Source organism: Chroicocephalus ridibundus, chromosome 5 (assembly GCF_963924245.1).
Source record: "Chroicocephalus ridibundus chromosome 5, bChrRid1.1, whole genome shotgun sequence".
NCBI classification, from domain to species: Eukaryota; Metazoa; Chordata; class Aves; order Charadriiformes; family Laridae; genus Chroicocephalus; species Chroicocephalus ridibundus.
In genome coordinates this window covers 11,610,184-11,637,645 of record NC_086288.1, presented here as the reverse complement: position 1 = coordinate 11,637,645, position 27,462 = coordinate 11,610,184, and the positions used below count along the sequence as shown (strand labels likewise).

General features: G+C 40.5%; 1 protein-coding gene across 1 annotated transcript; it reads left to right on the top strand.

The window, feature by feature from the left end:
- The first annotated feature begins 2,245 nt into the window (after positions 1-2,245).
- SMARCA5 (SWI/SNF related, matrix associated, actin dependent regulator of chromatin, subfamily a, member 5) lies at positions 2,246-26,975 on the top strand. The gene is made up of 24 exons (XM_063336044.1): positions 2,246-2,679; positions 5,213-5,287; positions 7,934-8,100; positions 8,828-8,928; positions 9,595-9,695; positions 11,556-11,735; positions 13,193-13,348; positions 13,453-13,584; positions 14,386-14,454; positions 14,985-15,094; positions 15,352-15,578; positions 17,231-17,352; positions 17,442-17,594; positions 18,857-18,989; positions 19,797-19,945; positions 20,163-20,282; positions 20,515-20,625; positions 21,201-21,314; positions 21,497-21,619; positions 22,635-22,767; positions 23,764-23,882; positions 24,885-25,097; positions 25,532-25,642; positions 26,674-26,975. Exons 1-24 carry the CDS (start codon positions 2,548-2,550, stop codon positions 26,737-26,739), a joined length of 3,117 nt encoding a protein of 1,038 aa, XP_063192114.1. The 5' UTR covers positions 2,246-2,547; the 3' UTR covers positions 26,740-26,975.
- Positions 26,976-27,462: the final 487 nt, after the last annotated feature.

Genomic DNA, 27,462 nt, shown 5'->3' with positions numbered 1-27,462 from the left:
TCTTTCTGCCATTTCACAGCATGGTTCTCTTCACTTGGAAATAGCTTGTCCAAAATTCTGATGTAGGAATTGACTCCTAGTGATATTGCTCTCCTGCAGTGATATAGGGTCCATGGCAACTTCAAGTGAGTAATAATGAAATAATGGATGATTAGAGATAGAGTTAGGATTTTTGTTCAGAAGTGAATCATCTATTCAGAAGCATTTGGGTGTATAAAACTGTATCTCATTACTATCCTGTGAAGGTTATCCAAAAATATTCATATGATATTGCAGGTTGTATATAACTGCAAGAGTAATTTTTTTTCTTTTTTTTTCCCTACCTCTGATGTAGAGAGAAAAAAAAAATCCTGTTTCTATTGTGGAATTCGGGTTTTGGCTAGGAATATTTTTTGATTTTGGGGTTTTCATCTGTCATAAGTCATGACAACAAGCAGTGGGAAAACACACCAGTGAATTTGTTATTAGTTGAGAAATCCTATTCTAGGAAAATTGAGTTTTTTCTGGGAAGTTATTCTTCTGAGTAGTTTTTGCAGAAATGAAGTGACACAATATTTTGGAAATGTCAAAGCTAATAACTTTAACGTCAAGAAATTGTACAGGATGTCTGTAATAAAAAAAAACAAACAGTGGAACAAAGAGTTGTAATAATCATCGCAGAGATGGTCTCCACTTAGCTACTACCTTCATGGCAACAATAGTTTCTTAAGACGTGGGAGACGCAGCCTCACAAACGAGTGGAGTACACTCACTGGCTGCATTACTTGGGAGTTAATTACATTAATGCTACTTGTGAATGCAGGCCTACCTACAAGTGCAGGAGTACTTGTAGTACTTGATGTACTACCTACATTTGCAGGAGTAGATCTATAGAGCAATTCAGTTGATGTGGCGTACCTGATTGTCTACACTGTGTACCATTCAGGGGACTTCTGCTTCGGACTAGCTCAAGCCTGGCCGTTTGGACTCTGCTGCTGTTAGCAGCGGGAGTGCAATAGCGGTGCTCTTCAAATTTACCTTCCTGTTCAGTTTCATCCATTTTGTGCACTCCAGGGTTCTTCTGGGACGTGGTACCTGGCAGGGTGAGTCAGTGAGGAGCTCTCCTTGCCCGAGTGAAGGTAATGTGAGTGTTGATGTGCTCAGTCATGTCCTACAGCCAGGGGTCTGCAGCCCATGATGGCTTCAAGCCGGGAGCGGACACTATGTTTTATTCCATTCGTCTATAAAACCGTACTTCTGTACCTACAAACCTCATCTGGCTCCTCCAGCCAGATAAAGTGAGGGAAGGGAAGCTGAGCCGTTAGCTCTGGCACCCATTTTGGTCAATGTTTAAGTCTTTTTTTTTTTTTTTTTTTTTTTTAATTTATTTGCAGTTCTCTCCTGCTGGAGATGTTCTATTAGATAGACCTGAAAAAAAACACGTATTTATTGATACCTGCTCTTTCATAGCAGTGGTGTTGTCCTTGCGTTTTATTTTGATGAGGGTACAAATTACGTTTTAGTAATAAGACTTAATTATCTTGTCCAGATAGCAGTGTTGTGATGGTATTTAACTTTAAATGTTAAAAGCAAAAGAGACTGGCTTCCCGATACATGCTAAAAGCTCTAACAAGGAACCCATGCAGGTCAATTTTCATAGCATCATAGAATCATCTTGGTTGGAAGGGACCTTTAAGATCATAGAGTCTAACCATCAACCACCACCAGACCATGTCCCTCAGCATCACGTCTACCAGTCTTTTAAATGCCTCCAGGAATGGCGACTCAACTTGGGCTGCCTGTTCCAGTGCTTGCTAACACTTGCAGTGAAGAAAGTTTTCCTAATATCCAATCTAACCTCCCCTGGTCCAACTTGAGGCCGTTTCCTCTTGTCCTAATTTTCAACAAAGATGTGTTATTTGTAATGTCACTGTAAACTGCAGTGCTGTTATCCGCTTTCATGCAAAAGCACGCCCGGGCAGGCGCCAGCGGCCCTGTGCCCTTCAGCCGGGGCCTGTGGCCAGGTGCGAGCCTGAAGCCGCCTGTCGCTCCCTCAGGGCACTGCTGGGCGACGGGGCTTTTTTGTGGCCCCTCAGCACGGGCCAGGGCTCCGCCGCCCCTTCGCCTCAGAACTGAGGCGCGCGGCGGCTGGAGGCCCCAACGGCCCCTCCGCGAGCCGGCCGTTGGGCGGTCGCGCGCGCTCCCTAGCGCCCGCGGCGGTGACGTCACAGCGTCGCGAGGCCGCCTCCAGTCCGGCGCGAGGCGGCGGCCGGCGCCCGCGCACTGGGCCCCGCCGCGCCGTTCCGCGCCGCACGCCGGAGGCCGGGCTCTCGCGAGAGCGGGGAGCCGGCTCGGTTCCTGGTTGGTGGGCGCCCGCCGGGAAAGCCGGGGCGGCAGCGGGGACGGGCCTCCGCCGGCGGCGGCGCACCGGGCTCAGCGCGCTGCTTAGCCTCCGAGCACCCCCTCACACACACGCACGCACCGGGGCGGCCGCCTCCTTCCCCCTCAGCGCGCAGCCAGCCGGGCTCGGGCCCGGGCGCCGGCAGAGCATTGTCTGCGGCGGGGATCATGTCCGCCGGGCAGCAGGCGCTGCCGCCGCCGCCGCCGCAACCGGACGAGCCGCCCGCGCCGCCTCCGGGCGCCAACAGCAGCGAGGCCGCGGGGACGGCGCCCTCCGCCGCCGGCGACGCCGAAATGGAGGTCAGGCGCTTTCCCCCGGCGGGGACCCCCACACACACACCCCGACCCCTCTCCCCGGCTCGGCGCGGCTGGGCCCCGGGGACGCTCCCGGCTGCGTGGCGGCAGGTGCCCGCCATGAGGGACGGCGCCGGTGGGGCGTCCCCGGGCCGCGTGGGGCCGCGGGAGACAATGGAGGGGCGGGCGCGGGGCCGTGCCGGGCGCCCGGGGGACCCGGAGGGAGGGAGGGAGGGGAGGACGGCGGGGCCGGGGAACGGCCTGGTGGTGGGGCAGGGGGTGTGTGGGGGGGACGGGACGGGACCCCATTTCCCCGCTTCACACACACACACGCTTCTCCCCTTCCCCCCCCCACCTCCGCACACGGCCGCCGCGTTCCTCCGCGGGGACACGGGGAGGCCTCGCCGCCAGGTCACTTCATTTATTTATCTTCGAAGCGAGGTGACGGGCGGGCAGGGGGAGCCCCCTTCGCTTCCTCCTCCTGTTGTGGAGGGGCGTCCGCCGTCTTCCCCCCCCCCCCCTCCGAGAGATCTCGACGGGCTCCTTGCCCGCTCCTCGCAAGTGGCCTTTCTCTCCTCGCCTTCCTCCCTGGAAAGCCTTCCCATCGTTGGTGCTTCCTGCGTCAGCGATAAGCATGTCCGTGTTCTAAAAAACAGTAACGTTTTTCTCTCTTACAAAGCTGTTCAAAACTTTTTTTTTTGTGGAGTGAGGCGTTGTTTTTTTGGTTTGGTTTGGGTTTTTTTTTGGCAACAGGTGCTTATTCCAGAAATTTCAAGGGGTTTGAGTGATTGCCTGGAGATGCAGTTTTTTTATCGCAGCATTGTTTCTTTAACGATACGAGGGAACTGGTTGGTCCTGCTTTCATCGCTGGGTGTTTTGTACTCTGAGTCATGCCGCACAGTCAAGCCTACTTGATCTAAATAAATTTGCAAATGCCATATTTCGCGGATGAGCAAGTAGCCAAAGCACTGTGGGTAATAAAGTCCTGCTCGAACCTGCAAAAATAGGGCAATTCCGGGCCGGGGCTAAGCGCATGGAGGCTGTGAAACGCGTGCTTTTGAGGCGCCCGTGTGCGAGGGCTCTCTCCGGCCTTGCCAAGTTAGTTCCTTTTTGCGTGGGGAAGGGATTACCTTGCGTAAAGTGACGTTTCAGTTGAAGTAGCTTCTTGGTGGTCGCGGTCGTCCGAGAGACTGCTTTTCTCGCTCTCCAGCTATATTGCGAGGTTTTGTCATCTTTATGGCACGTGACAAGATCAGGTGGCGCGCTGCTGCGTTTCTGTGTTTCGCATGTTAGGCGTTTCAGGAGAAAGATGAATTTCATACCGAAATTCAAACGGTCCTGTGCTTGTGCTGACTGGTAGGTGGGTGTCGACTAAATCCAGTGGGAAATGAGCAAGAAGATTTGGGGATGAGTTTAGAAGATCTTTAGCCGTAACTTTTTATGCTCAGTTCTTTATATTTTGACTGGTGAATGAAACATTTGTGGTAGGATTCTTCTGTTTCTGCACGCCTTACCTACCAGTTTTGTGAGGAAACACCCGCCCACAAACATCCCGTGTTTCTTCTGCCTTTGTTTCAGGTTGTTTCTTACTTTCCTGTTCCTTTGTTCTACGTTGGCCAGTAAAGACTGAATTTAGCTCAGTTCTTATGAGGCTCAATTAAGCACATGGTTAATAATGATTTTGAAGGCATCTCGTTTGTTACCTTTTCTCACCCTTTCAAGAATGATTTTGTAATATATTGCTGTAGCGTGGTTTACCAGAGAAGGATCATCGTATTGTTTTTGGTTGGTTTTAAGAACAGAAGATGGAATTACATGTGGGAGGTGATGGGGAAGGAGTTAACCTAATAACAGGAGAGAAGAGGATAAAAAAGCCCTGATCTGAAGAATAATTGAAGGCAGTATGTCAAGGATTTGGCCAGAAGGGGATGAGGAAGGACTGCCCCCACCCAACCAATTTTTTTTTCTGTTAGTAATGGTACTATTGGCGATAACAACAATTATTTGATTTGGTAAACTAAGTAGGAGAAAAATGCATTTTGTCTAAATTCCTACTCTGCTTGCAGGACAAAACTGCAGTCAGGTTCTCATTTAGACTTGTTCCCTTGGTACAGAACGATGAGGGATCGGGGTAGTCTGCAGAAAGGAAAAAAACTTGAAACTATTCTTGCTTTGGGACTGGAGCTAGTTCTTACACAGTACAACTTTAGCAGGATTTTGGCTTGGCACCCTAGAAGCGGCATGCCGAGCTCCTGGACCACAGCTGTATCTCTCATTCATATTGATGTGATGCTTTAATGATGGAGCTAAATCGGATTACAGAGATCTAGCTCTGTCCCTCACCCGCTGGCAGGGATCTTTGATCCATCTCCAGGTAATTTTACAATAAGTAATAGAAAGCTGACTGTATCAAAGCAGCAAAAGATGGCTGTGCTATCTGATGTGGATAGATAGTAATTTGAAACAAGCTTACTCTCCTTTACGTGGGTGTCTTCCCTTTTTCAGAAAATAATTTTTTTCTAATTCTTTTTCATCTCAGGAATCTTTTGATGATGCCTCACCAGGAAAACAAAAAGAAATCCAGGAAGCAGATCCTACGTACGAAGAGAAAATGGTATGTATTATTTGGAAATGTGTACAGCTATCCAGTACTTATGCAGTTGCTTAAAATAGACTGAGTTTTCTGCTTGTTTGAAATCTCTTCACATGATTTATAAAACTTTGTCTAGTTATTCAAAAATCTTTAAGTAACTTGAAACCAAAACATAGGCAGAAAAAAAACCCTCAGACCCTTTTCCTTTTTATCATTTTGTTTGCTGGTCCTCTCCTCTTTCTCCATTTCCATTGCAGTTATTTGTGGGAATAACTGTTAATGTGTTTTGCTATTTCTAGGAAGTATAGTCCTAGCAGCTTTGAGGTGCTCTAGATTTAGAAGAATGATATAATCGGAAATATTCAAATGTCTTAGGGGAAAAAAATGTAATAAAAAATTGTCAACTTGCTTTTGAAGTTATCCGTAGAGTTGTCCTTCCTGTAGGCAAGGGAGGTTGTGAAGAGTTGAGTAGTCACTTTCTCAGTCAGAAATGGAAGGATCCTCTAGGAAAGTGCCCATAAGTATTTAAATGGCTGCTGCCTTACTTTCTCAGTGTATGGAATCAGTTGAAGTCTAGGACCTTTTTTATATCGCTTTTATATTCCAAACTTATTTTTGAACTACAGGAGTAGCAGTCCTTTGTAGGAAAAGTATATTAATTTCTGTTTTGGGGGGGGAGCAGTAAAAAGAAAGGTAAACCTTGGCCAACTTCTCAACCCTTTTACTTTGTCTAGGCTGAAAGGGATTTTGTTAGCTTTGTCTAAAGTTTAATTGTTCTTTGTGAAGCTCTAGTTAGAGTGCTTGAATTTTGAAGATGGGTGATTCTGTGCTTCATGGGTTAGATAGGAGAAAATTTACTATTTTCCTTAATTTTTTGTTTTTATATCCTGGATATAAGAGATGGAGCCATCTGCTGCTCCCTGTTTTCCTTTCTTCCTGTTCGTAATTGCAGTGTCTGTGACTGCATGTGGAATTTCTTCATAGGAAAGTGAAACCGAATTTTGTAATTTGCTACTTCCTGTGTTGTTTCTTCTTGCCATTGAAAATAACCCAGTTGTCTTCTGCTAATTGCTTTGTGCTACTTCCTGGCAAACTGAAGGAAGTGAACTTGGAGTTTTCTCTTCTGGTCTCTAGACAGGCACGATTACAAGGAGGATTGTATTTTACTGTTGCAGTAGTCAGAAGATGCACTGGAAAAGAAAACAGGAAAAGTTTCTCTGTTGGTAGAGGGCTAGCTCAAGGTTGCAGAGTACAGACTGTTCTTGTCTGTGTCCTGTCTTAAAAATACAGATGTTTATTAGTCTCTTAAAGGAATATCCTTAAGCACAGTGAAAATGAGGGGGATGTGTGTGCAGCGCCAAAACGTGAACAAGATTCCTCACTAAAATTTTAGAACGAGGAAACTTTTGCAATGCACTCTACGTCTCATCTACTTCTCTTTCGCGCAACCCGTGAAACAATACTTAAAAAATAAGAGTCAGCAATTTGGATATTAGTAAGATCTTACCTAGTTTAAACTTCAGAAACTGTTGCGAAGTAAACAAAGAAACAAACAAAACTATGAAGAATAGAGAGGAAAACCTTAATTCAGTGGGTATGAATTGTAGCTATGTCAATCAAGCTTTAGATTATAGTTAGAGTGAGTCTGACTCTTCTGTGGTACATACAGGATCTCTTTCTTGGTCTCTTTCTACTCTATCCTGCTGTCTTTCACTTAGTGCAGGAACTGCTTGCTTTAAAGAGGGGAACACTCAGAGAGCTGGCATTGCTCTTGCAGAAGTCTGGAACATCTGTTCCTTTTTACTAAGAAAAGTGACTTCCTGAAACTGTGCAAGTTGCTAAATACCAGGTTATGTTGTGGCAGCTGGCAGAATGTCAGAGTGGTTGCTGCTAAGCTTGGAACTGTTGTCTGTCTTGATTGTCTGCTCTGAGGTCTTGATGTGGCCTTGGGAAGGTGTGTTGATCCCAGATGAAACCTGTCTCAAAGGAACTGAACCTTTTAGATGCTAATATTGTCTCCTGTAATCTTTTCTGCACAGCAGAAACAGCAACTCATATCAAAGGGGGCAGTCAGACAAGTTAGGCTGAGCATATCTGAGAGGTCTCTGCTGCTGAAGTAGGTGTTCTGGCTTCCAGCTGTGGGCTCTTCTGTCCTTTCTGCCCCCTTTCATGCCAGCTCTTTTGCTTATCTGACACCATAGTGAGGTAGTGTATCTCATGGAGCAGGCAGGAAACTAATGCAGTAGAAAATAGTTGTTGCCAGGTCAGTGAGATAAACGAGTTCATTGAAGAATCCTGTGCATGCTGGGTGGGGTTAAATTTCTGGAAGTGGGACTATCGCTTTTGATAGGAGATGGTTCTTAAGCGAATTCTGGCCATGTCTGGTGATGCTCACACAGTCCTTATGCCAAAGCCAGATTGCAGTCTTAGCGTAGGTCTGTCTTGCAACTGCGTAGCAAAGGTTAGCCGTGACCCAATGAAAGAGTATTGAATCTCTCAGCAACAGTTATATTGTTGACGTAAATCATCTCTTCTGTCTTACTGTAGGTATGTATATGAAGAAATGTGAATCTATATTGTTTAAAAAGCATTTGTTAGCTTTTTCTTTTGAATGAATACATACTGAAACATCTCACACTTGTTCCACTTAATTTTTCTTGTCAACAGCAAACCGACAGAGCAAACAGATTTGAATATCTGTTGAAGCAGACTGAGCTTTTTGCTCATTTCATTCAGCCCGCTGCTCAGAAAACTCCAACTTCACCTTTGAAAATGAAGCCTGGACGTCCACGAATAAAGAAGGATGAGAAACAGAATTTACTGTCAGTTGGCGAGTGAGTGATGTCATGTAGGCCAGCTTGTACTGTAATTATGGATTTTATTGTACTTTAGAAGCGTAAGTTAAACTTGCTAGTCTTTTGTCCTGTTTTGGTGTGTGTTTTCTGCTGTATAATTGTGATGTTTTTCAACTGCCCACCTGTAAGTTGAGGGTTCTTTAAGAATTCTAGGAGTTGTAAGAATTTTGTGTTGGTGGTAAAGCACTATCATGATTAAAAGTTTTCCAGCATGAAGAAAAGCGGGGGAAGAAAAGTAGAGCATTCATGGCTTTAAGTTGTAAGAGTTCACAGAGAACATCAGTAGACTGTGTCTTACAGGCGGCCTGAGATTCAGAAGTCTAGAAATTTGGATTGCCTTCATTACAGCATATATGGCTCAGTATATCTAGTGTTTGGCAGATGTTCCAGAACTCTCCAATACAGTGTCATTCCCTGTCTTGTAGTTAAAGGCCAGTACTGATGCACACAATTTATCCCTTTCTAGTCACTTTTCTTTAATATTTGAGCCTGCTAACAATGTAGTCACCTTACTAAGTGGCTCTAAAAAGTTAAAAAGCAGCATTTCAGTTGATCAGCTAAACACCAGTTCTTTTGAAGAATCTTGCTAGAAGCTTCTTTGTGCGTTTGCGTTTTTGTACTGCAATGACGTTAGATTTGATTTTGGAACAGTTTCACATCTTTTCAGATGAGTCAGAAACTAACTAACTTTCTTGTACTTTTTCAGCTACCGCCATCGTAGAACAGAGCAGGAGGAAGACGAGGAGCTGTTAACAGAAAGCTCCAAGACAACCAATGTCTGCACTCGATTTGAAGAATCTCCATCATGTATGTTTCCTCTTTTTTGTTTTTGGTTTGATTTGGTTTTTTTCCCCCCTGTCCTTTTCCTTCAAAATATTGTCTGAAATGAAGATTATTTATGTCCTTCCCAAGGACAGTGAATAATTCTGGGGAACAGGAGAAGGAGGAAAAAAAAATCCAGCACCAGTCTAATGGGACAGAATGTATTAGCGAGACACTGTTTATTTTCTGTCAGGCTAGAAAGATAGCCCAGTGGGTCTCACCCTTCAGAAATCCAGTTGCTATACTTTAATTACCAGGAAAGAGCTACCTGTTTTTAAGTCTGTCATCTTACAAATTTTACGTAAGTAACCAATCTTCTGATACAATTTAAAGTACTTAACAGCTTCCAGCTCATTTAAGAGAGAATCCAGTATTCTGTTGTTTTAACTTTCAACTGTGTTCTGATGTGGGGGGTTGTGGTAGAGTTAGAATTTATATGTATTTTGGGTTTTTGCAGAAAACAAAGCTATTGGAGCAGCTTGCAGAAACAAAATTAACACGTTGCTGTCTCCAGTCTGCCTTGTCCTTGGAATTTACTACTTGAATTTGTTCTATAGCTTAGATCATCGGTGTCAATTAGCAGGCAAGGGGTGGTGAAATGCTTGGGTAAGTTTTTACAGATCTTTTAGTCTATTCTTTCATGTCTTTTAGATGTTAAATGGGGAAAGCTGCGTGACTATCAGGTTCGAGGATTGAACTGGCTCATCTCTTTGTATGAAAACGGCATCAATGGCATCCTAGCAGATGAAATGGTATGAACATAGCCCATGTTTCTGAGGACTTGTGAGCGCATGCGATACAATACGATTTTAGTTCAGCTATATATATGGGTTTTGTAATAGCACAAAATGCAACATATAATTTGCCAAATCTTATTTTTCTAGTAGGTGTGAAGTCACTAATGTTAAAAGTGTCACAGGTGTCTTAATTGAAATAAACCACACAGAAATAGAAATAGGCATACGAAAAGAGAATCTGTCAACCTTTAGAAAAATAAAATTTAATAGAGGGGAGTTGTTCTATAGAATGAGGTGTCCTCTATTTTTTTTTATCTAAATTGCAGCTATTTTGTTATGGTATTCTCAAGTGGCCCTTATGAAGGGAGTGTCATGTATGAAAAGAGTAACAAATGCGGGAACACTTCCTGTTGTTGTTAGAATAAAACAGACACAGGATATGAGTGTCCTGTGTGGACTGATCTCAGCAGCAAGAGCTACACCAGTGGGAAATTTTCTGGGAAAAATGATGCAGAAAGAGATGTAGCTAGAGAGCTGTGTTAAAATTTTTTTCACACTGTGACCGTTGACGTTTCAGCCAGCACTGTTAGCTTTTGCTTCTGTTTTTATTCTTTTTCCCTGAAAGAGGAGGGATGAATGCAGAAGAAATTGTAGTAGTTTGACAAGCAGATACGTTTTTGTCCTCTGAGTGATTTTAGTTGTATCTGTTTTTCATAAGGAGCAGATAAGAAAAAACCCAAAAATCTAATTATATTTCAGTATATTGCATTTCTCATGCCTTCTGGTAATTTCTTTTTTGTGTAATAAAACTTCTTAAAGATAAATTAGAGACAAATGAATTTAAATTATTGTTCAGTAACATGTTTAATTTTGAAATAGATCAAGGATAATACAGAATATAGATTCAACATGTGTGCTTATGAATAGAGGAAGTTTTTTTTGCTGAGTACTGTTCTAAGTGGAGCAGGCTTGTTTTAACAAAAACAACCGGGAAACTTTGTAAGACCTTGGATTTGTGGTATTCCAAAATCCATCTTGAGGAGTTTAAATATTTACGTTTAAATATTTTTGGATTCATTCTTAAATTTTAATCCTTTTGAACTTACTAATGCCTTTCACACAGCTTGCAAACACTTTTCCACATCTTACACCAGGTGGAATGTGGTTATTTTGAAGACAAAGACTTGAGTTTTGGAAGCAAAAATAACTTGCACTGATGGTTTTCGGGTATCTTAAATCCCATATGTTCGAGTCATAATATTTTTTAATTATTTAAGTGATATGAATGATATTTCTGTTGAACAAAGAACAGAGCACTTAAGAGTACTTCTAGAGAAGCTCAGTATTTGTTTTCTTCTTTGACATATGCAGCTGTTTACATGCACATTTGGCTTTCTTCTCACAAGAAGTGACATCATGTTGTGGCCAGTAAAAGCCTCCTTACAGAGTTCTTAATTTATTCACTTTATTTCAAGTTTAAGAGAATGCATATGTCCAGCTTGTAAAGTTCATTGACCTCTAAGTAAATAATTTGAGTACACCCTACTCTTCAAAACAAAATTTTATGAAATACTGTTTTCTGGTACTTCTAAGAGCTGTCTTATTTGAAAGGTAAGGCAAAATTCTAACTTCGTAATCCAAGGTTTGGAAATGGTACTCCTGTTACTTTTTTTTTTTTTTACTAAATGTGGGAAGCCATGCAAGCTTTTCCAAACCAAGATTTTGATGCCTTTTGTGAGTAGCACTGTCTTAAATATATCTCACTCGTTTGTTCAGGCTGCTGTGTCTTCCATGTTGTACTCAGAGCTCCCTGTTGGGCTTTTTAAAGGTGTTTCCTGTGAGATTTTTTTTCTGACTCGTTAACATCTCTTACAGGGTCTTGGGAAGACACTGCAAACAATTTCTCTTCTTGGATATATGAAACACTACAGAAATATTCCTGGTCCTCACATGGTGTTAGTTCCCAAGTCTACTCTACATAACTGGATGAATGAATTCAAGAGATGGGTACCTACACTTCGAGCAGTTTGTTTGATAGGTGACAAAGACCAGCGAGTAAGTTTTGATGCAGTTGTTTTTCCCGTGTAAATCCAGCATGCAATCTTGCTGTCCTTTACCTTTCATTCAGAGGGAAGGATGTTACTTGGATTTGTAGTGGTTAAACAGTAAGACCAACAAGTGCTACCTACTTAAAATATAACCAGCTTAGAATTCACGTGTGTGTTGCCCAGCTATTGCTTCATCACTTTACACTCATAATTTCTTGACCTTGAGAGAGGTTTTCTCTCTCCTTTGGTGAAGACAGTACACCGTGTAGACCAACAAAACCCTACAAATCTTAAAATAGGAAAATAAAATGTTTCACGTAAAGTGCTGTCATTTGTATGAATATATAAATCTGTAAAAAAGTAATTTGTGTTCTGCTCTATGTAGTACAGTACGTCATATTGCTTGTAGCAGCAGTTCTTAAGAGGATTATGGGGTGTGTCACTAAGGAACTGTTCTGAAAGCAGTTGTCATCTTAATGTTGGAGGGGGCAAAGTGGGCTGGTTGTTACAAGTGGTATGCAAAAAGTGGTTATTTGGCTTGAATGTTGTCAATTAAAAGAGAAAATATTGTTCAGCCTCTTCTGGCCTTAATATTTCAGTCCTTCTCGGTTTATTACTTCCATATCAATTCTTTGCTACTTTTTTTTTTTTTAGCACAGCAAAGAGAACTTAAAAAAGATTGAATATGGTGGCACATCTGTAGATTTGTCAACTGGAGTTACCCATTTATTTATGGAAGGAAGAATTATTACTGGTGCCATTAAACTTCTGCCTTTGTCAGCAGATTTTTTTTTTTATTTTAAGGGCATCTAGCTCTATTATCAGTTTGTTGGGTTAGAGAATAGAAAAATATTGATGAAACTTTAAATAGCCTGGAGGTCATTGGTCCAGGTGTGATATCTTGTGATTTTTATAGTGCATCTTTTTTGAATCCAAAAATTCTTATTCTTTCTTCACTGTGTTTCTTGCGTATATGAGTTAAGTTCTTGACATTTATACATCTCTGTATTTTGAATTCTGACTAATTACTGTGTCTGCTTTTAACCTTGGATGTCGGTGTTCTAGAAGTTGTTCAGTTAGCCAAATAAATATTCAAACGCTACCTTTTTCTAAACTTAAAAAAAACCCCAAAGCAAACCTACCAAAAATTAATTTTGAGTTCTGATCTTATAGTTCAGCTACTGAAAACCTCATGTGTGTAGGGTAGTCGTCTGCAGTTTCCAAAGCCAGAAGTTAGAGCTGAAATCCCTTCTCTGCTCTATCCCAAGAGTTTTAGGCAGCTTCAGCACTGACAAAATTGTCAAGCTTTACAATGGTTGTGTGTTATATTGCCTCTATAATTAATTTTATCTTTTCTTTCCAGTTTATTAGCAACATTGTTTTAAAATTTTAACAGCAGTAGCGTGTTCTTTTCGGTTTAGATTTGACAAAGCCTCAGTAACTAACTGTCACCTTGTTGTCTAGGCTGCCTTTGTCAGAGATGTGTTGTTGCCTGGAGAATGGGATGTCTGCGTAACATCATATGAAATGCTTATCAAAGAGAAGTCAGTATTCAAAAAGTTTAACTGGAGATATCTAGTTATAGATGAAGCCCACAGGATTAAAAATGAAAAATCAAAGGTAATTTATACTTTCACTAAAGAGAGGGATTTGTGTGAGTTATGAAGTGGTGGTGTGGGGACTAGTAATATTTTTATATTTGCTTATGTCTTAATGTCCTTCAGTTATCAGAAATTGTGAGGGAATTCAAGACTACAAATCGGCTGCTGTTAACTGGAACACCACTTCAGAACAACTTACACGAACTCTGGGCGCTTCTTAACTTCCTTTTGCCAGATGTCTTTAACTCCTCTGAAGTAAGTTCTCATTTCTGCTAATCAAATTAAATTAACTTTGCTGGGTTTGACCATGTGTAGTTACCAGTATTAGTTTTTGATAATGGTGGATTGGCCGTTAGAAATGTTTCGAGAACTGTGAAGTACAGTAGGGTAGACTGTTTTTCTCAGCGTGGCCTTTTTTTAAGGGCTGTTACGAGCTTAGCAGATACAAGAGTTATTTAAAATCACAATGGGAAGGTGATCGCTGCTGCATTTCAAACTAGGTTTAAACATTCTGATGGCTAAACCAACTAACTTTGTTCTTACGTTCAACTGTAAGTTACCTTATTGTTTACCTAAGACTTCTTCCCTGCGAGTTGGGAGATGCTATATAATGAGGAATAGACTTCACAAAGTGAAGCATGGGCTTAACTGTTTTGATGCACTGGGAGTGTAACATCTGTAGAAAGGGAAGCCTTGTGGTGCATTATACCAAAATTTTACTTTTCCATTTTTCATCAAATGCTGCAGTAGTAAACTTCTTCTGGATGGAATTTTTCCAATGGAGTGATAAAAGTGAATCTTTTTCGACAGAAAAGGACTCGCATATTGATTTTTTTTTAATTTTTTTCCCCCTCCTTCCAATGGTATGTAGGTTTTGAGGTTTGTTTTGGAAGATGCTGTGTTATAGAGGTTTCCATAAAAATAGACCAAAGTGGGTAATTTGTTCTTTTATTTACTGCCTACGTAAGAATCAGTTGAGTTGTATTTATTCATCATTGTAATGACATTGCACCTTGAAAGGTAACCTCTTACATACCAGTGATTTTGTTGATACAGGACTTTGATTCATGGTTTGATACAAACAATTGTCTAGGGGATCAAAAGTTGGTGGAACGTCTCCATATGGTAAGTCTTTCTGCTTTTTGTGTATGTGTTAACGTTTATCTAAGCTAGGCTCTAAATAATTCTTCTAATGACAGAATATTAGGCTAAGATAGCTTATTCCAGAGACTATCGTAGACTTTCAGAATAGGTTGGTGAAGCTCAGAAGACAGTCTGTTTCTTGAAAAGGAAGCTGTTTTGGAGGGGAGAGAAGGGTCGATGGTTCTGGCTTTCAGGGTTCTGAAATGCTTACATTAAAAATATTGTCTATGAAGAGACTATAAATATCTCAGTCAAGGAAAACCAAAAAAGAATCAGGAGGCATGGAGCCAGCTGAAAGATGATTTTTTTGCCTAATTTTTGAGTCTTCCAAAGATGGTACATGTATATTCCCGTGTATAATAATCTGTCCATATAGTTTGCTTTTTCAGATGGTCTGGTAATAGTTCTGGTGTTTGAGCATTTATGACAGAGAGCATCTGCACCGCTTCTGTCTGTTGACCTGTTCAGTGTTTCAGTTTCTAAAATACGTTTAACGATGCAATCTCTTTCAGGTGCTACGACCATTCCTTCTACGTCGCATTAAGGCTGATGTGGAGAAAAGCTTGCCTCCAAAGAAGGAGGTTAAAATTTATGTGGGTCTCAGCAAAATGCAGCGAGAATGGTAATTCACGTACTTGATTAAGGCTCAGAAGGAATGTGCTGCTTGTGACTTGATTATTGTGTGGAACTTGATTTAATTCCTTCTGATGTACTCCCAACTCATACATATTCCCTTGTGACACTTTCGTGATGACAAAACCATGCGTATCAGGGAGAGTTACCTGATTGAGGGGGGAGTGTGAGCTTTTGACTATATTTATCATTTAAAGAAAGGCCGATTTCATTTGAGTTACAAAAGTTTTTCTGTCTTTGATGTAGGTATACACGAATCTTAATGAAGGACATAGATATATTGAATTCAGCTGGGAAGCTGGACAAAATGAGACTGTTGAATATCCTCATGCAGCTGCGAAAATGCTGCAATCATCCGTATCTCTTTGATGGGGCAGAACCTGGTCCACCTTACACGACAGATATGCATTTGGTCACCAACAGTGGCAAAATGGTAGTACTGGACAAATTGCTACCGAAGTTGAAAGAACAAGGTATGCGTCTCAGTGGTGGTGTTTGAGAGTTGCTTGGTTCAGCGATTAAAAATGAAAGTAGGTGCTTCTTAATGTTCCGTGCATTCTGAGCGAAAACCAGCAGACTTTAGGCAGGATTATTGTTGGTTTCTGGCATGATACCAGCTTGTCAAGCACAGTGTCTTAAATGGTTGATGCAAAAACAGTTTGTGAAGTGCCTTCGTAAATAATGGGATCAATAGTCCATTATGGCTAAATTGAGATGGCAGAAACAGCAGTTGGTCTGGGCTTTAGATTTTCTTTCTTAGCATTATTAGCTGTTTGGACTGTAATCCTGTGGCGTTTCAGCCACCCCTTTGATTTGCCGTGGAATACCATTTCAGATTTAAGGTCTTCACATGGGATTAAAGTCAAATCCTTTGCGAAATGTTGGTCTTTCTTGCTGGATATGATTTTGGGCAGCACCTGAGTGAATTCTTTAAGGCACACAAACATTGGGGAACACTCAGTTACTTTAAATGTATTTGATAGTAGGGACATAGCTCTGGAATACATTACTGTAAAACTCAGTCGCCACAGAATTTTTGATTCTGGAATAAATTTTAGCGCATTATTTTAATGAGTATGCTTACGGAAGTAACTTGGCTAAAGGAGTGGAGGAAAGTTTGTGACTGGGGAGACATTGCAGAAAAGTAAAACTTAAGTCCCAACCTCAGCCTTAGGTAATACAAAAGTAACCGGTATTTTTGTATCCAGGTATCATTCAAGCAACTGTGGCGATATGCGTCATTATAAGACTACAAAAGAGGAATTCAGTGGTTACAGTGCTTTTTTTATCTTGGTTTCTTTCTACTATTAGGCTTTTTGTTGAGATGTGGCAATTAAAATTGGCCTGGTCTTAAATCATATGATCATCTTAAACAAAAGAGAGGTCATACTAGACCTTGAGTCCAAAGGACAAAAAAATCATGCTAGGAGAATATCGGGGCAAGCGGAAGCTTTGTAATATTCTACGTTATACTTAAATCTCAACTAGGTTGGAAATGGTTGTGTGTATCTGTATAAATTACTGGATATTTTTTGGAGGTTGTTCTTGGCAGGTTAAGTAAACTGACAAGTCTTTAAGAAGAACTTACTTTATTTCTAGTGGTCTTAAATCCAAACCAAATACTTCAAAATTTCATTCTTTATACTCCTTGATGTTTTTATATTTGTGTTGTCATCTTACTCTGCTGCGCCTGGCAACGTTTTGATAAGGAGTACAACAGAAAACAAAAGCAAAAAGGCAGCCGCTAACTAGACTCCAGTATATAGTAAGGCAAGGAAGCCCCATGGCAAGCACAGGAGCCTGCCAATTGGTAGCCAAACAGCTGTAGCAGCCATGAATTTGGTCTAGCACGCTCCAGTCACATCTGTCGTTACCTGGAACCCTTCGAGCCCCGCATTGGCCTCCAAAAAGTTGTGGTTTAGCCCCGGGAGGCAGCTACGGCCCACACGGCTGCCGTGCCATCTGCAGCTGCAGCCCTGTGTTATATAGCGGGTTCTGAAATTCTAACTACTTTTCTTCCTAGTATATGGAACTGCCCTCCTTCCCTTTCTGGTAATGTAAACTTGCAGAGTTGGGTAAATCTTCAGTTTTGGTGAAAACATAAGGAAGCTTTTTACCCAAACAGGTTCGAGAGTCTTAATCTTCAGTCAGATGACCAGAGTGCTAGATATCTTGGAAGATTACTGTATGTGGCGAAATTATGAGTATTGTAGACTGGATGGACAAACACCACATGACGAGAGACAGGTATTTAAAATTTCAAGTATTTCATTTAAGAAAAATAGTACTTGTGAAATATTTAGTTCAACTAATATATGTTCCTTTTATTTATTTAGGCATCTATTAATGCATATAATGAACCTGGTAGCTCAAAATTTGTGTTCATGTTGAGTACACGGGCAGGAGGTCTTGGAATCAATTTGGCTACTGCTGATGTTGTAATTCTGTATGATTCAGACTGGAATCCACAAGTCGATCTCCAGGCCATGGTAAGAATCCAGATGGAAATTGCATGTTGGGTTTTTTCTTCTCTTTCTCATAGAACTTTGCTAGAAATGTGTGTGTAGCATGATACAGTATTTCCAAAATGAATTGGTGGTTTTCTTGGTTTAGGACAGGAGCAGTACTTTTAAGACTGATTTTCAGTTCCAGTGTAGCTTCCGCTCCGTGGAACCTTTCGTCGCATTTGGGATATATATTTGGGATATATTGGGATATTTATGCAGTGGGAAATGCTGAGTGCATGCTACAGTACTCTTAGCAGTATTTAATGAGAATAGCCTGTTTTGTTCCAAAAAAAGAAAAGATCTAGCATGGTATGTGTCAATCCCAAAACTATAAAGCTTTATTTCTGTGGGGAGTAGAGATGAATGTGTTTATGTTCTCTGATGGACCTTGGAAATGAGACAAAGAAACGCTGAATTAAACTTTCCAAAGTCTGCTTTGGTGGTGGTAAGTGAGCAAGCTCCTTTACCAACTGTCTTTAATTTATTTTTTTTAGGTAGATTTGCATGTGACTGCAACCTAGGGAGTAGTGTGAAGTGTCACTACTTACCAAATAAGAGAGTAAAGCTATTTAAAAACTACCAGTGGTTTTTTTTGACAAATGAGGCCTTTCAGTGACAAAACTTGGAAATTTAATTTTAATTATTTCAGTTAAGCTATAGGTTCTCAAATAGTCTAGCAAAAAATAATTTCAAAAGAATGATGGAACCGATGTCTGGAAGCTAAAGCGAGACAGTTCCAGCTACCTCTAAAGGTGTATGGTCAGAGCACTAATTCTTACAGGGGTTAATGATTTGCCAGTCAGGTGAGGTGGTGCCTTGTGTTTCTTGAACTATTCATGGCACAACTGAACAAGTTTGAGAAAGGTACCTTTTGGTCAGTACAGAGATAATTTCTTAAATAATTTGAGTTTTTACAGAAGGTTACATAAGGTCAGAAGCATCCAGTCTTCTCCCCTGTGTGATTTAACAAAAAACCAAACCCAAACGCACACTGGTTTTAGTTACGGCATCTAGAGACATATGCACTGTTGATGTTATTGAAAAAAAACACCCTAAAACTTGCAATGCAGATAACGTGTTATTGTGGGTAGTCATTATAACTGCCTGTCTCTAACGATTTAACTAACCCGTGCTATTCTGTTTTGTATATTTGTATGTTGAAGCTAATCAAAATTGAAGACTACTTATATAGTCAGACTGGAAACCAAGTACTGAATTTTTTTCTTACTTGTTTTTTTGCCTAGGATCGAGCACACAGAATTGGCCAAACAAAGACTGTTCGAGTGTTCAGGTTTATCACAGACAATACAGTGGAAGAAAGAATAGTGGAACGTGCAGAAATGAAACTCCGGCTAGATTCCATAGTCATTCAGCAAGGCAAGTATATGAAGGCAATTTGTTTGTAGATATGATGTGATTCTCTTCTTTTTTTTACAACTCGTAAACCATGGTGAAATCAACTAATTAGAATTAGTGGGAATGTTGCTTTTGCTTCAGCCAGACTCTGAAGATAAGAGTGCAAAGGCCTGATCTACTGGAAAATTTATTTTACTGTAGGGATAGGCTTTTCCTCACTAACTTTTTGATTACCTCCCTAGTCATACATATGTACAAGTGCATGTAGTCAGGTTTGTGGGTTTTTTTATTTAAAGCGAATATAGTCAGGTTTTTGTTTGTTTTTTTTTTTTTTTTTATTTAAAGCACTCAACTTCTTTGAACTGTAGAAATTCTTGCATTGGAGAATGCCTTGCCTTTTTTTAACAGACGGGGAGAAGCGATGACAATGTGTAACCTTCTTGGTTGACTTGATTGGAATCGGTAACTTTATTTCTGAAAAAAGGATTCAATAAGGTTTGCACGCGTCTGCACATGTGTCTGCATGTGTCTAGAAACTGTGAAAACATGCACCATAACAAAGCTTATCTGGAAGACCTCACATCCAAAATGATGTGTGTTGAACACAATTCATGTATCATAAAGCAAATGTATGTGGTCCCTGGCTAGATTTTGCTGGCTTTGGGGTTTTTTTTCCTCTTTTTTTTCCCCTCCCTTCATTGGGAATTTCCTTTACTGAGAGGATATAGCTTTAACTTTGAAATGTAAGGGGGAGACAAATCATGTAGTGCTCCTTCCTTAATGTGAACTATTCGGTTAGTTGCTATCCTCCAATGCTTTTGTCTTCAGGAAGGCTGGTGGATCAAAACCTGAATAAACTTGGGAAGGATGAAATGCTGCAAATGATTAGGCATGGAGCAACGCACGTGTTTGCCTCCAAGGAGAGTGAGATTACAGATGAAGATATTGATCACATTTTGGAAAGAGGTGCAAAGAAGGTGAGATAACGTTTTGAAAAAAGCAGAAACCCACCTGTAGTCTTCAATTTGATGGTATAGATAGTATATCCCTGGATGATAACTTGATTGTAACTGGGAGAATAGGGGTTGTTCCTATTGAGGGTTTTCATATTGGTCAATTGTTTGGTTTTTCTGCTGTTGTAAATGAGATGGTTTATAACGAAGTACCTTTCAAAATTGCTACTCTTCTTCCAAGACTGCGGAAATGAACGAAAAACTTTCAAAGATGGGTGAAAGCTCACTTAGGAATTTCACAATGGATACGGAGTCCAGTGTGTATAATTTCGAAGGGGAAGACTACAGAGAAAAACAGAAGGTAATGTTTAAATTTCTTTTGGAGTAAAGCACTAAGTTGTATGATTGAACCACATTTATTTAAGAAGTGTTGGTTAAAATACAATATAATGCATGAAAATAGCGTATAAGTTTTATTACTTATCTAATGAAGTAGATTTAAACCTAGTTTTACATAAAACTTGTAGCTGGTCTGAACGTTTTGCAAGGCTTAGTCTTAATATTTTTTGGGGTGGTGGGATTTGTTTTTATAGATGGCATTTACAGAGTGGATTGAACCACCTAAACGAGAAAGAAAAGCCAATTACGCTGTGGATGCTTACTTCAGAGAGGCTCTTCGAGTCAGCGAGCCAAAAGCACCCAAGGTGAGTCGACTAATTAAAAAAATATAAATTGTTCAAGTGTGCGTGGCAAATGGTTAAAGCTGAAAGTGAGAAATTGGTCTTTATTCATAAAAAGTGCTCCGTTCGCTTTTATAAAGTGGGGAGGCAATTTAAATTTAGAAAAATCCAAAGCACATGAGACAAACTTCTGTGAGAAAAATGTAAGAGCGGGATGAAATTTCTAAGACATTGGGAGGGTAAAACCAAGGTGTTCCTTATTTTATTTTTCTTTAAGCGGCTGTGAACTTTCCTTACCTGTGGAATATTTCCTTACTGCTGCTCACAACACCTGAGCGTTGTTGAAGGGGATGCACGTGTGACTCTTTCCCCGGCCTCCTCCTCCCAACAGACCCACTGCCCTTTTCTCACAGGGTGTTCGCTTTTAGAATTCTTCATGGTTGGAGTTGTCTTCATTGTCTCTGGCATGGTGTGGCCTTTTTTTGGTTAAAACAGTGCATTTTTGTAAAAATAAAGTGCTTTTTTTCCTCATAAACTTGAAGTCAGATTATTGGATGTGAAAGGGAGTCAAATACAAACTTTGTGTGTATTTATTTCAGGCACCACGGCCTCCAAAACAGCCAAATGTACAGGACTTTCAGTTCTTCCCTCCGCGCCTGTTTGAACTATTGGAAAAGGAGATTCTCTACTACAGGAAAACAATTGGGTACAAGGTAATTGAGGAATTCGTGCATTGCAGCAGAGACTATGTACTTGGTCTGCCTTTCATGCTAATTTAAATGAAAGAAAATTATGTTGAGCTGAACAAATGATTAGATTATACTAACAGAAAAGTGATGATTAGCAATTATCTGTGAAAAAGTAATAAAATTTTACAAAATGGGAAACCTTTCAGGTACCTCGTAATCCTGATTTGCCAAATGCAGCCCAAGCACAAAAGGAAGAGCAGCTTAAGATTGATGAGGCTGAACCTCTTAATGATGAAGAACTAGAAGAAAAAGAGAAGCTTCTAACCCAGGTATAGTTGGGTCTTTAGCAAAACTGAAACCAGCTGAAGCTTGCTTTGTGTTTTACAGTGTTACAGGCACATCTCTTGTGTTGATTCACACATGCCGCAGTTAACACAGCTGCACACTTTGGTTCTGACTGAAAAGGTTAGCATTAGGTTTGTTGTGGGCCTGGATGCCTTTGAAGAACGTGCACCAAATCAGTGCACTCGGCTCCTACTGAATCTGACCTACGTTCTGCGTGTTTTAAGCCTGAAGAGTAAGACCTAGCCCGGTGTCAGAGCCTGGCTTCCCAAGCTTGCATTGACTGCAGGCTGGGACATCTTCCCTCAGCCGTGGGGCCTTGCAGACTCGCTGCACAGCTGGATGAGCTACTTTCCACATTATTTAAAGTGTATCATCTGCTGCCAGCCCATCACTCCCACGTGGAAGTGAGTCCTGCAGGGTGAAGGGGTCGGGTTTCCTAAACTGCCTGGTAGCAGCAGTGTCCCTCTCTTAAAGAGGATATGAGCTGAATAGGAATATAATTAGGTAGCATGTACATTTAAATTTTAAACAGATTACTGCCCGTTACACCTTTTTTGGGTATTGTATTTTCATGGGGTATTTTTGGGGGCATGGAACTAGAGGACAAGGTCGCCTTCTGAGGGAGAGTGACCAAGGAAAATGGCTGATGGCATTTGGTGGGCCTTTTTGACAAAACAGAACCATTATAGAGACTACTGCTTCACTTGAGGGATTTTTCTTCTTAAAAAGTGATCCCGCGCTCTCTTTCAGAGGCTATTGGTAGGAGTCATTAATTTACAAGCTGAAGACTCTTATCCGAAACTAGTAGGTAGTCAGAGGCCACGCGCTAATCATTATGCAGTATTTATTTAGATGGAGTGACTGCAGAGAAAGCAGAGGTTTAATATTGTTGGAATGATGGAAGTGTTACAGACAATTTTAAAGAAATCTGTTGAAACAAATTTAGAGAGAGACAAATCCTGAACTTCTGGGCAATGTTTCCTTCTGATTGCTTTACAGGGATTCACTAACTGGAACAAGAGAGATTTTAACCAGTTCATCAAAGCTAATGAGAAGTGGGGCCGTGACGACATTGAAAATATAGCGCGGGAAGTAGAAGGAAAAACCCCGGAGGAAGTCATAGAGTATTCAGGTGAGTTGCTTGTGAAGCAGTCAGCTCTCTGAGTCTGTCATCTCGAGTGCTGCTTTCCTGCTGTGAACTGCCTACGAACACGGTACCATCTTCTGACAATTTCTTAAACGACTCTTGAAGGCTTTCAGGGTAGAATTGTACTGATGGATTTGGGATCTACTGATCCAGGTTTTACCATGTTTAGCCCCTGCATAATTCAAGCTGTAATAAAATGTGCATATAAACTGTTACTGACTCACTTTAATATATCCTAAATCTAACTGGATAGTGCTGTCTTCAATTCTTGTTAATTTTTGCAAAAAGAAATGCGAGAAACAACGCTTAACTGAAGTTTTACTTTTCCTTGCATTCACTAACCAGTAGTTATCTTGAATCTTTACACCTTTCTTTCCCCATCCTCGTCAAGAGTGGGCTACGGTAAGCATTTTGTGTCTGAATATACAATGGCTATTGGGTTTCGTAACCCAGGTCCACTTGGCTGCTTACCTCTGATGTCTCGGAAGTGTTTCCTACTGCAGTGCAGTTGCAAGGTCCCGGGGCTAAATTTTTAAAGGTATATAGCAGCTTACAGATGTGAAAAAATATTTTAAAAAACAGTTTTATTTAAACACCTAATTGTCTTTTAGACACTTGCCCTTGTCTTTGGCTACTCAGTTACCCTCCAGCTTCCCTCTGTAAAAACGGATTGCTGTTCTGTTGTATCAGTTTCCATTTTAAGACGTTTTCTTTGAGAAGGAGCTTGGCTACCAAAAACCTTTCTGGCCCGTATCGCACCTCATTTAAACTGAGAACCCCTCTATCTGCCCCCTTCAAATAGCATTTGTAATACTGCAACAGGCGATAGGGGAAGTGAAGGTTCCTTATCAGGTAAAGGCAGGCCTATTTTTATACAGCAGCAAGTTCTGGTAAAAGGAAGCAACATCTTTTTTTTTAAGGTACAAACCCCCTAACTTTTGAAATGCATGATAAGAACCTAATCAATTGTTCTTTTCTTAGCTGTGTTCTGGGAAAGATGCAATGAACTCCAAGACATAGAGAAGATCATGGCTCAGATAGAGAGAGGAGAAGCCAGAATTCAGAGACGAATCAGCATAAAAAAAGCACTTGATACAAAGGTATCTATCTGCTGTGTTTCTTGCTTCTTTTATTTCCCTGTGCCAGTGAGGCGAGATGCGGCACTCTTACGTCTGGCCAGTGTTACTAAAGGGTGAAAACAACAGGTTGGGCATGGAATTTGCCTCTTTTGCATATTCCTCAGCAGTTGCTTCCTATAGCTTTTCCATTCTATGGCAGCGCTGTCCTGGCTGACAGCCACGATGAGAGCTCCAGGTACGGCCTAACCCGGTGTTCGTAACAATCCTCTTTATCATAGGACAGTCAGTTCACAGTGCCATATAACACGCTCCCAACTAACTACATGCTTTTTGAAGAAGCAGAAATTTTTTTTGGCCCTGTGTAACTGAAAAATGTATATATATTTATACATACATATTTTTAACAAATATATATTCTGGTTATATATATGTTATATACACACACACACATATATATGTATGTATTTAGTGCACTTAAAAAAGGGAAGACTTACCAAGCAGAGGAGGCTTTCATCCTGATGTGTTTCACCAACCAGGGTTTCATAACGAACAGATTTGCAGTAAATGAAGACAGTGTATCAGAATTTTCCCCCCACTTCGGGGTTGACTAGTTAGTTCTCTCTTGTAGGAAGTCAGGGGAAGAACGGCGTCTGACTCAATTAGCCAGAATGCAGCTGAACCGTGTGCTACAGTCTCGTATACCTTGTTACTCTTACTTGGACTATTCCTGAGGTTTTGCATATTAAAAAGGATCATTGCCATTAATCAAAAGATCACAGAAAAAGCTGTCTGTTGTCTAACCCACAATTTACCAGTTTAGATGGCGTTGGTAAATGCACCGTCTAGAACTCCCAGTTCCGTACATGTGGTGGCTTAGCACTAGAGATCATAAAAGATCTTGTTTTCTAAATCGGTGGTGTTCATCTGCCTGTATTCATGCAATGTACTGCTTTCATAGAAAACAGTTCCGTACTAATTTTGAACTATTTCTTAGTTTTATATGATCTTTTATGTTTTGTTTAGATTGGCAGATACAAAGCCCCTTTCCACCAGCTGAGAATATCATATGGTACTAATAAAGGGAAGAATTACACTGAAGAGGAGGATCGCTTTCTGATCTGTATGCTTCACAAGCTAGGATTTGATAAAGAAAATGTCTATGATGAATTAAGACAGTGTATCCGAAACTCCCCGCAATTCAGATTTGACTGGTTTCTCAAGTCCAGAACTGCCATGGTATGTATTAACCTGTTTTGCTTTTTGTTCATGAATGCCTGGCACAACACAGTTATACACCAGGCTAATTAAATAGCTTCCGAAATGCTGAGGTATGCACATGTACACAATACATTACATTTTTATAGACTTCCCAGCACCTATAGTGCGTGGCAAATGCAGTAAACTAAAAAGTTTGATGGGAGGAGAAATTCGAAATTCCAAGATACTGTTTTTCAAAATGAACCTCAATTTGAGTTAAATACAAACATACTCGAGAAAGCAAACATCTGCGATCAAATCCATTCCAGTGAATCCAGCCAGTAACTATCACAAACTATTGCAGGCCTTTTTTGCTCTGCCAAGCTATAGCAAAAAACTTACAGGCATTTCTAAGATGATTTTTACATGAAGTGGCTGCCTAATGTAATGAGTGGCTATGTTGTGCCATTTAGGAGCTGCAAAGGAGATGCAATACTTTAATCACCCTGATTGAAAGAGAAAACATGGAACTGGAAGAAAAGGAAAAGGCAGAAAAGAAGAAACGTGGACCAAAACCATCTTCGGTAAGATTTAAAATGTTATTTCTGTGGAAAAGCTCATTTGAAGATGGGGTGCTTTCCTAATTGTCTAGAACATGTGATATCTAAAGTTATTTAAAAACAACAACAAAAAACTTATAGGGCAATGTCAAGAGCTGCTTCAAGTTCACGCTGTCATTCAGCTAGTCCAGTTGTGGATGTCAAATAAGTTTAGGTTCTAAATTGTAGCTCACATGCTTTGGAGCTGATAAACTTGTTACGTTTGGGATCACTGAGTTGGTACACTGTATAGGTTCACCCTGGTAAAATAAACCAGAGATTTATTTGGCATTTTGATTATTTTTATCCCTAAAGAAGTTGTATGTTTACCACTGAGGGATGCAGACCATTCGTCCCACTTTGAGAATGCTACAGGGTCTGTTTTCAGGTGTTCCTCTTTGTTTCCTCTGCCGTTGGCCGTCACTTTCCTGGTATGGGGAGTTGGCCGGGGAACTGGCTTCTAGAGCTAGATTTGGGAAAGCAGCACGTATGCTCAACTGCTCCCTTTGCTGACTGAAGTCCAAGTATTGCTAAACACACAGGCCTGTTTTGTAAAGGAAATACCAACTTTACCCATTTTCTTGCCTAGATTTGTTTGAGTTGTTGTTGCCTAAAGCTGTCATATCAAAAACTGAAAGCACAACTTACTTTGCAGATGTGCAGAAATCAGTAAAGTTAGGAGTGATGGATTAATAAATTTTTTTAGAACTATGCACAGAATATTTAAAAAGGTATTCAGAAATACCATTTCATAAATAGGCAGCTTGAAAACATCCTTATTTGCTTCTATACACTTTTTACCTCTATAAAATCATTCCCTTCAGAATTGGAAGAATAGAAAAACCCCACAGCTATCCTGAGGAGGATGTGCGTATCTGTCATATTACAACATTTGCAATTTATCACATTTTCAAGCTGCTAGGGTGTCACTCATCTCCATCTGCTTTGACTTAAAACGCATTGCTTGCTTACAGTCTTTTTGTATCACAATAACTTGCTGAAAACTTACCTTACAGGCACAGAAGCGCAAAATGGATGGTACTCCTGATGGTCGTGGAAGAAAAAAGAAGCTAAAGCTGTGAATGCAGAATTTTTGTAATCACTAAATTTAAAAAGTAGTTCTTTAATTTACGGGTCTTCATAAGATGTACTGTATAATGCTCAACTATTATGTCATTAAAGGACATCGGGTTCATCTGTTTACTGAACTAGAAACATAGTACTTAATGTAGTTTCACTTTTTTAAATGCAACAGCTGTGCTGAATTTTTTTTACCATTAACACTTGAAGTAATAAATAGTCTTCATTTATTAATAAAGCTTCACGTGACTTCTTTTTCTCATCTTTGGGTGTTGTGAACACTTTTTCCATTATGATCAATGGAACTAGTTCTGTTTTCTTGTTACAAGCCACCACCAGTCAAACCCTATTTCTGGAAATACTGTGGCTCTGATCTTACCTTTATTGAACTTAGTTTTACTACACAAATACACTCTCCTCTTTGACATTAGTGGAAATGTCAGGTATTTACCTCAAGAACTAATGATCAGAATACATACAGGTTGGAACAAAATGATAATATTTTTCTACTGAAAATCGCCGCCAGAAGAAAGGTTAAGTCAGTCACGCTGAGGTTTGTACTTAATTAGAATGGCCTAAGAATGGTAGAATTGTTTTTATTGGCAAATAGCAACGAGTCAGAACAGAAAATGTAACAATATGTAAAACACCCCACTCCTCTCAAACAGCTGTGGTAAATGCAGAGCCAGTCTTGATTCCTGGGAAAAGAACCGGTGCTGCCCGGG